The sequence below is a fragment of the Pantherophis guttatus genome, chromosome 2 (genome assembly GCF_059756535.1).
Source record: "Pantherophis guttatus breed Tessera chromosome 2, ASM5975653v1, whole genome shotgun sequence".
In the NCBI taxonomy this organism is placed as follows: domain Eukaryota; kingdom Metazoa; phylum Chordata; class Lepidosauria; order Squamata; family Colubridae; genus Pantherophis; species Pantherophis guttatus.
The window spans coordinates 158,740,957-158,755,065 of NC_142064.1; the positions used below are offsets into that span (position 1 = coordinate 158,740,957).

General features: G+C 39.9%; 1 protein-coding gene across 5 annotated transcripts in view; it reads right to left on the reverse strand.

Moving 5' to 3' along the window:
- Nucleotides 1–7,838, reverse strand: part of MAFG (MAF bZIP transcription factor G) — a 14,376-nt gene extending 6,538 nt beyond the window's left edge. The window contains exons 1-2 of one of the 5 annotated variants that reach the window (XM_034412898.3): nucleotides 7,823–7,838; nucleotides 32–93 (exon numbers count right to left, since the gene is read on the reverse strand). In XM_034412898.3, coding sequence (XP_034268789.2) covers nucleotides 32–67 — 36 coding nt within the window. In that variant the 5' untranslated portion in view covers nucleotides 68–93; nucleotides 7,823–7,838. Of the gene's footprint in view, nucleotides 1–31; nucleotides 94–235; nucleotides 289–6,682; nucleotides 7,770–7,822 lie in introns of those variants that run through there. The other 4 variants (XM_034412902.3, XM_034412897.3, XM_034412900.3 and 1 more) reach the window with 4 other exon arrangements.
- Between the last annotated feature and the right edge of the window lie 6,271 nt (nucleotides 7,839–14,109).

The window sequence follows — 14,109 nt, forward strand, 5'->3', positions numbered from 1 at the left end:
GGCCAGCTAACCCCAAGTCTTGCCTTATTACCTTCAAGGCTTTGTTTCCTTTGTTGGGGGTCGTCATAACACGCAAGCCTTCACAATCAGATTCTGTAAGATACAAAATGGGTAGATGTTATCAAAGTCAAGTTCTACATCATCCAAAGGCAGCTATATATACCCAGACTAGGCAAGAAAGGAAGCACCAAATATAGGTATTCTCTATATAGCATGAACCAACTGTGGGATTTACATGAGCTCTTGACAAATTCTGTCCAGTCTCTGCCAACCCCCCCAGCTTTCTATAAATCTTAAGAGCAAATGCTCACGAAAAGGAAGATTTGGAAGTTTGGGAGGAGCTGGAGTAGGATGAAACCACATTTAAAAATAGCCTGGCAGCCAGGGTCCTGCATGGCTGTGCTGAGCCAGTCATGCTGACTCAGCATATTAGCAGCCTTGCTCAAAGTGCACGCCTTATACTACAGTACAGCCTAGGAAGAGAGCTGCAGTCTAAGACAGTTGCCAAGGAATTACCCTTATACACTCCTCTTGATAGGGTTCAAAGCAACACTATATCCCCCATCCTTGTAAGGGAGAAGTATTCAAGAATACCCCCTATTTAAAAAAAATATGTCAATTAATCAATTCTGCCTGAAGCATTTATTTATCTAGAAAACAGAACAGCAAGACAAGGGGATGGAAGGAAAGGACAGACGAGGGAATAATGGGAAACATTACTATATATACTATAGTTGAATAGTCATTACTGAACACAAATCTATTATTGTGGTTCTGATAACCTGTCTTTTTTTGACTAGCTTTTCCCATGCATGTTAATAGAAGAACAATGGTAAGTACACAAAGTTGGGAAAAAGAAACAAATTCATCTGGGTAGGATTCTGAGCAGCAATGCAGAAATTAAATATTTCCATTTGTTTCCCTGTCCAGTTGCTTCCTTTCACATTGCCATTTTACCAACAGGACTAAAAATAACCTGAGATACAGCAAATTTTTTAGAGATGCAGATAAAAATCATCCCCTTTCTTATGAAATCACCTATTCACTTATTGAATGGGTGTCAAACTGGCGGCCCACAGCCCGGATGTGTCACGCAAAGACCACCCCCACCCCAGCTCTGCAAATGGGAAAAACGTTGCGAAACATTACATGACGGCAACGTGACGTGGCGACTTTGACACCTGTGACTTAATATATTCATGTTGCATTGTTCTAAATTTCCAGATAACTCATTATTTAGGAAATATGTGCTGCTGATAACTTATTGTTTATTATTTCAGAAGTTCTTCCAAAAATGGAAAATTTAAAGAAATTTTAAAATTATGAGAATGAGGCGTCCTCATTTATGCTTTTAGCATGTATCATATAGGTCTTGGATGGAGGCAATTGAAATTATAATATCATTATTCACAAGAAATACAAGTTTTCTGAGATAACACAAACATTTGCTAGCAATTTTACATCACCTGAACACACTAATCTGTATTAATCTTACATTACTGAAACCACTACCGTATTTTTCGCAGTATAAGATGCACCGGACTATAAGACGCATCTACCTTTTTTGGTGAGGAAAACAAGAAAAAGAAATCTGCCTCTGCCTCCCAGCAATTTTGCCTCGTTATAGCAAACATCCTGCTTTACTTTCATTTTCGTTTACAGCATAGCTTGATTAGCACAAGGGGAAAAAAAATCTGCTCCAGCAATTTATCTCCTTGCAGCAAGCAGCAGAGGCCTGCGCAAAAAAGCTGAGAGTCGGGAGGCCGATCCGATCAACTTGTGCTAATTAGGCTGTGCTGAAGCTGAAAGGAGCTGTTTCTTCTTGCTGTTTGCTGCAAGGAGGTAAAGTGCTGGGAGGCAAAGGCCAAAGAGTGGGAGCCAGTGGTGGGTGGGGCTGCATTCGGTGTATAAGACGCACCTAAATTTTCACCCCCTTTTAGGGGGGAAAAAGGTGTGTCTTATACTCCGAAAAATAGGTACTTAAATTCACAAGAGCTTTTTCTTAGACACACATAATCACAAATAGAGAAATCTTGTCATTCACTGTGGCTGTCTTGAGTAAACCAAAACTACCCACCAGTTTCCTAAACAGAGGAAATCAAACACTTCCATTCAACCTTCAACTATGTGCAAGAATAGTTACTTTCTCTTAAAGAAGGCCTGATAGCTCCCCCAAACCATTGAATCAGATGTTGTAAATTACCTTTACTACCTTTAATTACTCCTCTGGAACAGATCAGATGCCTCAATAATTGCTCCCCACACCCCTCAAAAAAGATGCTTTTTAAGGAAGGGAAAAAATGGCCAGAGGTAACTCAAGCACAGAGAAGTCACCATAGATAAGGATTTTTATGTTTATCTCTCACTCATGTACCTCCACACATGGCAGCACCTGGCTGACAATATCTATGCTAATAAGCTATGCAGGGTCTGGGCTCATGCTGAAAAACCTTCTTTTTTCAGCAAGCCGGGCTGGCTTAACTCTTTTAAATGTTTTTAATTGGTTTGTTATTGTTTTTAATTACGGGACCAAATTTATCTATATCTTTTTAATAGTATTTTAATGTTTGTAGTTTATGTTTTTATTTGGCTGTACACCGCCCTGAGTCCTTAGGGAGAAGGGTGGTATATAAATCTGATATAAAATAAATAAAATAAAATAAAATAAAATAAAATAAAATAAAATAAAATAATAAAATAAAATAAAATAAAATAAAATAAAATAAAATAAAATAAAATAAAATAAAATAAAATAAAATAAAATAAAATAAAATAAAATATGGGAGACCATTAAAGCATTTCATGGGGCTAGACATCAAGCCAAAAGACATCTCAGGGAATAATATACCACCTCCATAGCAAAACTACATGGATGCGGATTACCTTTTACTCATCCAAGCATATCATCAGTATTTACATAATAAATGCCTCTTCCACACCAACCGAGTTCTTGTTTGCTGAGTGTATAAAACATCAGTTCACATTTATAGCAAAGAACCAAGACAAGCTAGTGTCAGCAAAAGCAAAAAAAAAAAAAAAAAGGTCCCCGAGCAGCACCCCAGAAGGGATGGCTTCAGCGCTTTCCAAGATCACTAATAAGCCAGCAAACAACTCAGATACTCCTAGAGCACCGGAAACTGCTGACAAGCCAAATTCTTGTGCCCAAAAGACATGGCTACAGTCACTGATTAAAGCTCTAACATACTTAATATAGTGGGACATAAGTGTCTTAATGGGACTCCACTGCCTTATTTTTTCTTTTGCAGCTAAGAAGCAAGTTTGAAACATTTATTAATTGTACAGTAAGACACATACTGTACTGTACAGTTTACTGTGCTTTACTATCAAAAAGTTTTAGACCCACAATTTGGGAATCAGTATCTCAAGTATGTGGGTAACATAGTCAGTAACCAATAACCATGTTTTTTGATTAGAAAAAAATTACAAGAGGAAGAATGTTTCCATTACTGTAACACTGCTTGAAATATTGGTTAAGTACACACTGGGGCAGACACAACTACCGTACATTCACCAATTTTTATGTATATATATAGATATATAAATTTTCCAGCTTTATCTAAAAGCCATATGCAGCCATAGGAACCAGGAACAAAACTTTAAACAAAGCAAGGGATGTCAGCTATTCATTGAAAAGTCAAATCTAACCTACACTTCTTTCCTATATAAGTTTTATCTATGACATGTCAGTGTTAAGTACCATTACTAACGCTCACGTGAGAGAAATATGAACGCAGGCAACACAACCAAACTGCATGACCAAAAACAGATTTGGTATCATACTGTAAACCCAGTACAGGTCAGAGCCTTAAGAATCACTTTGCTAGCATCAATAAAAAATCCCAAGGAAATGTTGCCTAGTAGGAGAGTATACAAAAGATTAACCGCCTGGATTTAGTGAGGCTCTTCATAGGGCAAGTACTGCACTTCTAGTACATATCAGTATTAATGCTTAGGAAAGCAATTAACATGTGGGAAGTGGGAAGTGAGAAGATTGCACAAAAGGATGGAAAATTGACTGGAGCTGATCTTCATTGTTAAAAGTGATGGGCATAGGTTGCTGTATAGAAATATTAGGTCCAGTAGCTCTGAGAGTCAAACACAAAAAAGGTTCATTTGTCCTAAACTTCTACAAATTAAGAATCTTTTAATACTAGGAGTACAACATTAGTTATCAATATCAGATATCATATAGATTCAATCGTAGAAAGATTCATTTCCATTCATCGTTCATAAAAAAAAAAACTAAGGAAAGTGATTATTAAGTGGAAAAAAAACCTATGAAAATTTTCACATTCTGTATTATGTCTGAATTAGGATATATACAAAGTTTTTTTTACAGCCCTGCACAGAAGCTGCACTTGTGAATATTTTGCAAGAAGGACAGCCAGAGAGAATTGGCATCCAGACAGAGACAAACTTGGTCTAACTCCCTAGACTGCTGATTTCTCAGCTTTTTGACAGCTTCCCGAAGAAAGATCACACTGAAAAGTGCCAAGTGCGACGGCTGTAAAGGAAAAAAAGTGCAACCTCAACACATTTTGCCAGAAGTCCAAAAGGCCTGCACTCAGCACAAGTGCCGCCAATTCTTTGCTTACAACAGAGCTGACAGCAGAGTGCATGATTCAACACAGGCCCCATTCTCAACATTCCTGGTTCAGCGCGCTATGCCATCAAACTAGTGTAAACACAATGACATCACCCATTCCAGCAGTGAAGGCAGCACTATCATTGGAAGAAGAAAAAAAAACTTTAAGAGATGAAAAAGAAAACAGGCTACAGGGGAGAATCAGAAGCTGGAGGGTATACCCATGTAAGAGGTTTTCCCACATGCATAGTGTAAAAAGCAATGTTGACACTATCTTGTTCCCATCTACATGTATATGTCTCTGCTGTTCATACATTTACAGAAACTTGTCTACAAATAACTTCCCAATTAGCTTCCTAAACTTACATTGATATTTTAGCTAGTGCTCTTAACTAGACAAAAGAATGTAGAAGAAAATGCTTGCCCTGTAAAATATCCAGAAAGATACCATCACTAGGGAATATAGCCTCCTCCAAATCAACATGACTTGCCTCAGGCAAAGTCTCCCAAATGTACCTAATGTTTCAACTTGCTTTCTACCACTGTACCTCTTACTCAGCAGAATGGAAATCAAAATTCTACTTTTCCTACATATCTAGAAGACTGTCAGCCTCATACCATTCCTATAATTGAAACTCATTTTTATATAAAAAACAAAGCTCCCTTCATATCTATGAATTTCTGTTTCTGAATAAATCACAGTTTCTGTGAGCAACAAGTCACAAAAGGAATTACAATTCTGTAAATAGTCAATGCACATTGAGTTAATTGAACAATTTCAGCACTTATGTCTTCTGGCCTATTTATCTCCAATTTGAGATAATAGAGAAATAGTGAGGGGCACTTCAGTTTTTAAATTATGTCCACTTAATTATCTTTGCCCTATATCAGATATGACTGGTTTATAATATCTTAACTATTCATTTTTCTCAAAATAGATATATCACAAAAAACAATTAAATTTTATTTTAGAATCACACACAAAAAAAAAATCTTGAAAAGACATCAGTCTAAAATGGCTAGCTCTTTTATCTGCAATTCATTTACAGATAATTAGTATGCCTTCACTATTCAAATTTATTTATATTCCCATTAATACCTAAGCATTATCAGACTGACAGAGGACAAACTGCCCTCTGTAGGTGAGAATGGAAGAGCTCTGCTGTGAGAATTTCCCAGAAGGGACTCAACAGAGAACCGGATGCACTTGTTGCACATCTGTGCTTTGGTATACAAATGAGCCATCCAGAACTGCATTTCTATGTCCTTTGCATTTCTGCAAAACAATATGCCAAGATTTTTTTCCAGAGCTCTTAAAAACATTGTTTGTCTAAGAGACAACATGAGGTACAACAGAAGGAACGTTCTCATAAAGCTATGGTTTTCAGGACCTACAATTTTACTATCCAAAACAAGAGCGTGTGCACAGAGAGTATAAGGACACCTCAGCAGCCCTCTCAATCCATTCCCCGAAGGATTCCCAATGGCCCCATAAACCGTTTTTACCAAGTTCATCATATTCACACCCTCCCCTACCTTCTTGTTCACTACAAATACACATAGCACTACAGTAATGCTAAGGGTCAGCAACCGTCACAAGGACTTACAAATAGCTGAAAGAAAGGGGATCTGAGGTCAAGTCTGACTAGCCCACAAAATGATGAATCAGCAGATTATCTGTTTGGGTTCCCCTTTTTCCTTTGCCGCATCCCCTTAACCCTAGTTAGCCCCCATTCCTCTGTCTGTGTGTGTGTGTGTGTGTGTGCGTGCAGCACATACTTATGGGTGACCTCATGTTGATGAGTCAGCAGTGTCTGGACTCTGCACACAGAAGGCTGCAGCCAGGAGATACAACGGGGTAATTCAGTCCACCTCATCCGTACACTCTGTGAAACAACCCCCCCCCCGTCCCTCCTCAGCCCCACCCCAAAAACATTCGGCCCTTTCCTCCGTTCCCAGACACCTGATGAGTCAGCACGGCAAGCCCTTTTCACACTCGCAGACATGGCTGCACGTCCTCGGAGCCGCACACACACAGAGAGAGAGAGACTTTCGGCGTGCGGGGAAAGAGCTTACCTCCCTCCCCGGCTACTTTCCCAGATGGTGAGAGCGCACTCAACGCTTCGGTAGTCCAAGAACAAGCGGAGAAGGGCCCGACTTCTTCTTCTTCTTCTTCTTCTTCTTCCCACCCCACCTCCGCAGAAGGCAAACTCAAACCATCACGACGATCCCGGAAAAAAGGGGAGAGCCGGGGAGCGACGGCATTTCTCTCTCCCGCGCGACCTGCCGACCGGCCACCCACGCCGCAGACCCACTCCAGAAGGAAACGGGCAGGGAGGAGGGAAACCCACCCACCTGTCAGCCGCGGAAAAAGGAAGTCGGCAAGCGGAGGAGAAGACGGGAGGAACGAAGCTCGGCGGGTGGAATACGGTCCCCGCCAGGCTCACCTCGCCCTCTCAGCCTCCCCGCCCTGACACACACGCACCCTCCGCCGAGCCCGCCAGAACATTCCCGGGTGGGAACAGCCGGGTTGGGGGGGGGGGAGAGAGAGAGCGAGGTAGCCGCGATCGCGCTCCCGACAGCCACAGTCCAGAGCAGGAGGCGCTTTTTTCCAAAAATAAACACCGCGGGGAGGAATGCAACTCCAGAAGCCGATCGTCCGGGGAAAGGAGCAGTCTTCACTAAGGGATCCCCAACACCCCCCCCCCACATACACACACGCATTAATTCCCTTTGGCTTCTCCTTCTCCTCCTCCTCCTCCCTTCTCCACCTCCCTTTCCTTTCTTTCTTCCTCCCGCTCTTGCTGGGGAGGGGGGGTCACTAGCCTTCCTCCCCACCCCCACTCCTCCAAAGGGGATCCGGGGCCCTGGACCGCCCCGTGCAAGCTCTCACCCTCCGCTCGGTGCCTCCGGAGGGGGGGGGTCCGGGGCGGGGAGGGGGGAGGCCGCCACGCACACAGGGACTGAGGAGTCCGGGGTCCGCCGCTACCGCCGCTCACGGACACGTCACGTGATGTTTGGGTCACGTGCCTCCATTCATGAAGCCGTTTCGGTGCAGCCGCCCCGAGCCTTAAAGGGGGAGGCGCCCAAAAAGGCTCCCTCCGCCCGGCTCTTCCCTTCTCTTCCCTCCGCCCCCCTCACCCCTCCCACCCCTCAGAACAATAACAGCGGGCGGGAGCGCGGCTGCGAAGCTGGTGGGAAAAACAAGTGGCTCACGTGCCAGGAGGGCGCGCGCGCGCAGGGTGCTGGGGCGGGTCCAGAACGTCGAGGCTGAACCCGAAGGGCCGAGGTGGCGCGAGACAGAGCCGCGTTCCACGCGTAGCCCCCATCACCCGCGTCCCCTCCCCCCCCCCCCCATTGTGAACCGTTTGGTATCAGACAGCGAGGGGGAGGCTGTGATTGGATCATCCTCGACTAGCCGGGCTTTACAATTCAAAAGTGTTTCCTATTTTTTTGGGTGGGGGGAGGGTGTGTGACCCTGGTGGGGTCTGTAGTTTTTTTTTTAAAAAGGTCCAGTTAGGTATCCCTGACCTTTCTGAAGCGAGACTGAAAGAAGAATATTTGGAAACTTTTTGATTAAAAAAAGAAAAAGATAAGCGTATTTTTAGAGTGAAAAATAAACCAGTTGGATGAAAAGAATTACACGGCACTAAATCCAGATATTGCAATATCCCTGCTGAAGAATAAAAATCAATTTTTAAAAAAGCGCACGAGTGAGTGAGATTGATTGCCCCCAGCGGGGGCAAAATTTTTGCATAGGCGCGAAGGTACTGCTTTGTAGGGTTAGTCTGCATATTCCAGAGTAGAGATAGACGTGTGAGTTGCCTGTATTTCTCAACTACACTCATCCTAGCGTTTTCCCGCAGGGACAGGGTCCGCTATTTCTCAACTAGATCCTTTGAAAAGAGGGGGGGGGGATAAGTGCTGGTTGTTTACAAAGTCATTAGAAAGAGATATCCAACGGGGTACTTCGGTGCCAAAAGAGTCCTGGAAGGTTCCAGAGAGCAAGTCTTGTAGCTGATGTCTCCAAATTTGTAAGACTTAGGCCATTTCTTCATTAGTGTTTTATAGCATTTTATAGCAACATCAGCCAATGTTGTGGCAATATAAAGCTTCATTACTGTTATTAGCACAGCGATGTTTGAATGAGGCTATAAGATGCTATAAATGACTTTAGAGAAAATGGCCTTATAATATCTTTTTAGACACTGTATGGAATGCCAGACAGTTTTTATTATCTAGCCAATAATAGTAAAATGTGGTACCTGATCCACAATTTCATTGTAAATAAGCTGCCTGAGCCAGCACTTTAATTTTTCTAGACGAAGACTTGCTTACTAGAAAGTTCAAACCTTTCCCTCACAGTATTTTCCTCAATAGTGCTTTCTATTCTTTCTTCTTTTTTCATGAGCAAAGAAATCAATCATTTAATAGTTCTGCAGCTATCCCTGTTTATCAGAACCCTGTAGATCCAGGCAGGTGTCTGGATGTCAGACAGTTCCTCATCTCTCACATAGATAGTCAGTCACATACAGACTTCGGACAAGTATGTTATTCACAGAACTGACTAAACTGGCTTAGGACCAAGCTTCTCTAAGAATAGCCTTTGCTGTTTATCTGCATTCCCCCCAAAGAGTCAAGTATGCTCAAGCAACTGAAATTCTAATAGCTCTTAATTTTCCTTCATTAATAAAACAAAAACTGTATTATGTGGGTGAAATGCCTATAGCTATCTGCCAGGAAATTGAACCTGTCATAACTGAATCACTAATTTGCCTAGTTTATACATCATATGGGAATTGCCATGAGTTGCAAGTTATAAGCTGTGTTTTTCATTGCATTAACAATGAGCCAGTATTTCTTGATGCCCACCTTCTGATGCTGTCCCTTCTCTTTAAGAAGTACCTCCCTCCCGTCCTCATATTTGTGTTAAGTCTTTGCTGTGTCTACACTTTCTCAAAACTGCGGAAATTGTAAGGAGCAGTGAGGTCTGGGCTGAAAATGCTGATGCAGGAAAGTTGCACTCACAGCTGTTTCTTGCTTAGGTGCCTGGGAAGAGGAATACTGCAGCACACTTCAAAGCTAGAGATAACGCAAAATATAAACTATTGTACCTAGTAAAAAGTCTCAAGAGACCCTGGATCAGATTGATTTCATCTTCCAAAGCTGCAGTGGGAAAGAAACTTGTTTCCTTTGAGTTTCACACATACTGTAAAAAACACACTCTTGCAAAAGTCAGCAGAAGCCAAATTTAAGTATAGCGAGAATAAAACTGTGGTGATACAATCCTGCAATTTGATAAGACCTTTATCCTCCAAAATTGTGTCTGCAAAGATGTCTGTATAAATATAGAGAACAATAAGCAATTGTGGCTATTCAGGTTTTAAAAACCTAAAGGAACTGATGGTCTGATGGATATAAAAAAGGTGATGTCTGAATGTATGAAACTTTGGCCCATGTTAAACAGAGCTACTATAGAACTGTAGCTATGAAACGGACTCCACCACTGGCTGCTGTCAGTTCAGACCAGTTTGGGTGAACTGGTAGTTCCGACTAGGGCTGGCCCCACCCACCCTCCCTGGTGCTATCATGTCCTATATAATTGCCATTTTTTCTATGCCGTATGCATCAGAGGTGGTATTCAGCAGGTTCTGACCAGTTCTGGAGAACCGGTAGCAGAAATTTTGAATAGTTTGAGAACCGGTAAATACCACTTCTGGCTGGCCCCACCCCCATCTATTCTCTGCCTCCTGAGTCCCAGCTGATTGGGAGGAAATGGGGATTTTGCTGTAACCTTCCCCTGGAGTGGGTAGGGAATGGAGATTTTACAGTATCCTTCCCCTGCCATGCCCACCAAGCCACCCCTGATCCAGAGTACAGTAAATAGGGAGAAATAACAGACCTGTCCTCTTGTTGGAACTATGAAGACTACCTAGGATGCTAATTTAACTTCCACTGTGAGGAAATAGCGTTTCTGAGTTACCAATTGTTCTAGTATTAAATACGAGCTTCTGGTATTAATATCTGATATAGCCAGTTTCTCTAATATACCACACTTTTTATATCTTGCAAAGTATTAAGAGATTGTAATGATCTAGATAATTCTTTTTTTAAAAAAACTATAAATATGGCCTGCCTTTCTTGAATGTTTTCAATACACACACACACACACACACACACACACACATAATATGATAATTTATTGAAGTATACAGATAAATGTATCTGCAGGTACTCTCTTAATGTTTGCTTAGTATCCTACCTCATCTTTCAAAATTATTATTTCATTTACAACCATACAATGGGTTGATGATTGCTACAAGTGAAGTACCATCACTCATCACCATCTTTATTTCCAAATACATAGTTGTATCTACATAAACATCATAGAAATTCTTAGAGGATAGGAGTAAGGACAGACAGTGCTTCATTTGGAAATGTGCCCAGTAAGTGACAGTATTTCAATGGATTGTAGATTAAAAGCCTTTGAAAAATGCTAATAACCTTTATGTGATTAAAAAAACAAAACCAGAATCTGTATTATAACTGAAACTTACCACTAAAGGTCACATTATATAGGGGTATCTCTGCCTTCTTTCCTTGTAATTTATATTTTATACCAAAAATATAGCTATTGAAATAACAGGTGGGAATTGGAGAGACCAGAGACTGGTAAGACCAGAGATTTTTAATTCCAAGCTGTTTCTTTTTTTTCTGGAAGAACAGGTAACCCTGTCATAATAAAATTTCTCCAATCATCAGAAAGGGGAAAAGTAAAGAAATTCAAGTCCTGTTGGGCTTCTCTTTCATTTAAAAAATTAAGAGTCAAGAACTGTCTGTTCCTATAGTTTTGTCCTAAAGCATTCCTATAAATGGCAATATTGGTTGCTTAACCTATTTTTTTCTAAATACAGGGTGAAAAAGAAATGGCTTAATTTATTTTAATTAAAATCTCAATTCTTCATCAAAATGGATAATTTTTCCTTATCAATCTTATTCATCAACTTTTAAATTATGAAGACAGATATCTATTGCCTTTTTCAATAATATAATTAAATATTATATAAATACTTCAATCAGAAAGCCAATGCCTGAAGTTGATGTACATTTTGTGATTTATTAGATATGGGCATAATGTGAATTAGTTCTCTAATAGGAAATTAGTGTTACTCTATAGGGAAGATAGTATTGCTGAATCAACTTGACCTACTTGTTCCAAAAAAACCTTTACATACTATTGGATATATTTTTACCACTTTTTATTAAAAAAACCTTTCCCAAACCAGTTTACAAAATATTAAATATATAATATGTTTAAAACAATATTAGAAACATATAAAGCAAGCAGGATACCAACAATGGAAAGTATCTACAGACCAATTACATATTTATCTATAATTGGAATAGAAAGTGGCTAGAATGGGATGGGTCAGCATTTCTGTCTCTTAGAACTTGCAATCTATGAAAACCATGGAAAGTGCAATAGGAAGTAAAATAGACACATACCCTGCAGGCAGAAAAATAACTAGAAAGAATGACAGAAAGCACCATATGTTCCTAATGCAAAATCTCTAACTATGACATGGAGTTCAATTAATACTCAGTCTTGTATTCATTACAATAAAGTGCATTTTCCGGAGAAGCAAATATTGTAGCAGCTCAATATATTTTTGTCAAGGCAAACTGCTCCAACGTGAATAGATTTTCTTTGCAAATCACTCTTTGTAATTTCTCTTTTGAAAGCGATATCTAAGAAAAATATGTATGGGAAGAATTTGCTGGCCTGTCAAAGGGGTAAATGCTCTGAACTTTTGGTTAGGAGCTGAATGGCATTCTGAGAATACACACTTTGCCAAAAACATGTGAATGGGATAACTACAGAAAATACTGAGTTCCTTGATTAAAGTTTAGCTAAATAATTTGCTCATCGGCTGAATATATGCCATGTTACCAATTCTATTTACTGCAATCTGTATCCTATGTTTTAACAATGAAGCTAAATATGCTAAATTTTGGATTCATAGGATAAAAAGTTACAGAATAATAGCTACATGGAGCCCCTGTGTCTTTTCCAGGGTTTGTATGACTGCCCTCTACTGGCATACCCTCCCAGAAAAAGATGTTTAGTCTAAGACAGTGTCCCCCAACCTTCTGGGCACCAGGGACCAGTTCCGTGGAGAGAGGTTTTCCACAGACTGGAGGGGGTGTGGTTTCGTGTGCTGCCTGCATCCCACAGATGGGGCTCTGCTTTTTTATGATTTCTGGCATGTCGCTGACCAGGAGTTGAGAATCCATGGTGTAAGACATTTCTGGCAGGTGAAATGTCCAAATCACATTTTGCCCTCAAATCCAGATAATAGCAGTCCTATTATTTTTACTATTTAATATTTCAAAAATATTTAAAGTATTTTTTTAAGGAGCAATATTATTTTCCATTCTTTCTCTTATTGGAGACATAGGCCATCTTACACATACCGCTACCTCAAATTTACTTTATACACAAGGATAGACAGACAGACAGACACACTTTTCTTTGCATCAATATTTTCTTTCTTTTTCATGCAATATGTACTATAAGAATGGTAGTCCATATCAGAAGGGCCTTAGGATGAAAACTACTTTACTCATGTTTTATGTACATAAAATTATTGTGTACATTTTACAGTCACACAAATCATATTAAAATTGTTCTATAACCAAGGTAGCCAACAGCTACTGTTAGAAAATATTCTGTTCTCATTCTGCTCCATGTGCAAGTGTCACATATTAATTTATACTTCAGAATGAGGACATGAAAGTTCAGCAAGAAATCCTAAGTCAAGGGAAAGTTTTTGCAGTTTCAGATAATATAAATAAAAAATCTGTTGAAAAACCTGTGCAGGCTTCAGCTACCTGTCTTTTGTTGTCAGCATTAGTCAAGGTTGCAAGATTAAGCTCTCTAAATTACAGTTGATAAAAATTGCAATTTAAAATTTTATTTAGAATTGACATATTTTGGAAACAAAGCTTTAGCAAAAATACACAATTCTTTCTTTTTCCATTCCCTCACCCCAACTTTTATACCAATATTATTGGTAACATTCTGATCAATAAGGACAGCTCTAACTAAGCTTTAATCCTAGATCTTAGTCTTATAATCATTTCATTTGGCAATTATTTTTATGTAGTTTAGTAAGGGTAAAAGTTTACTGTAAAAAGAGGTTTCTGTACTGCTGACCTTTAATGTTCTATTTATCTGCCATGCTTCTAAAGTAGCTTTAAGAAACTACAGTGGGAATATGAATTGCTATCCTCTTCCATTACTGAGAGAGGGTAATCAGATAAACCCTAAATATAGGATTTCATTGTGATTTTTTTCAGTGATCAGCAAAATTATATAAAACCTAGAAATTAACATAAAGCCTTCCTCTAGTGAAAAACTGTGATAGGAAACAGTTTTGTTTTCCATTTATAATGGTTATACAATGTTAGCAGTTACTGGAATTTTTTAAAGCCCTAATAGA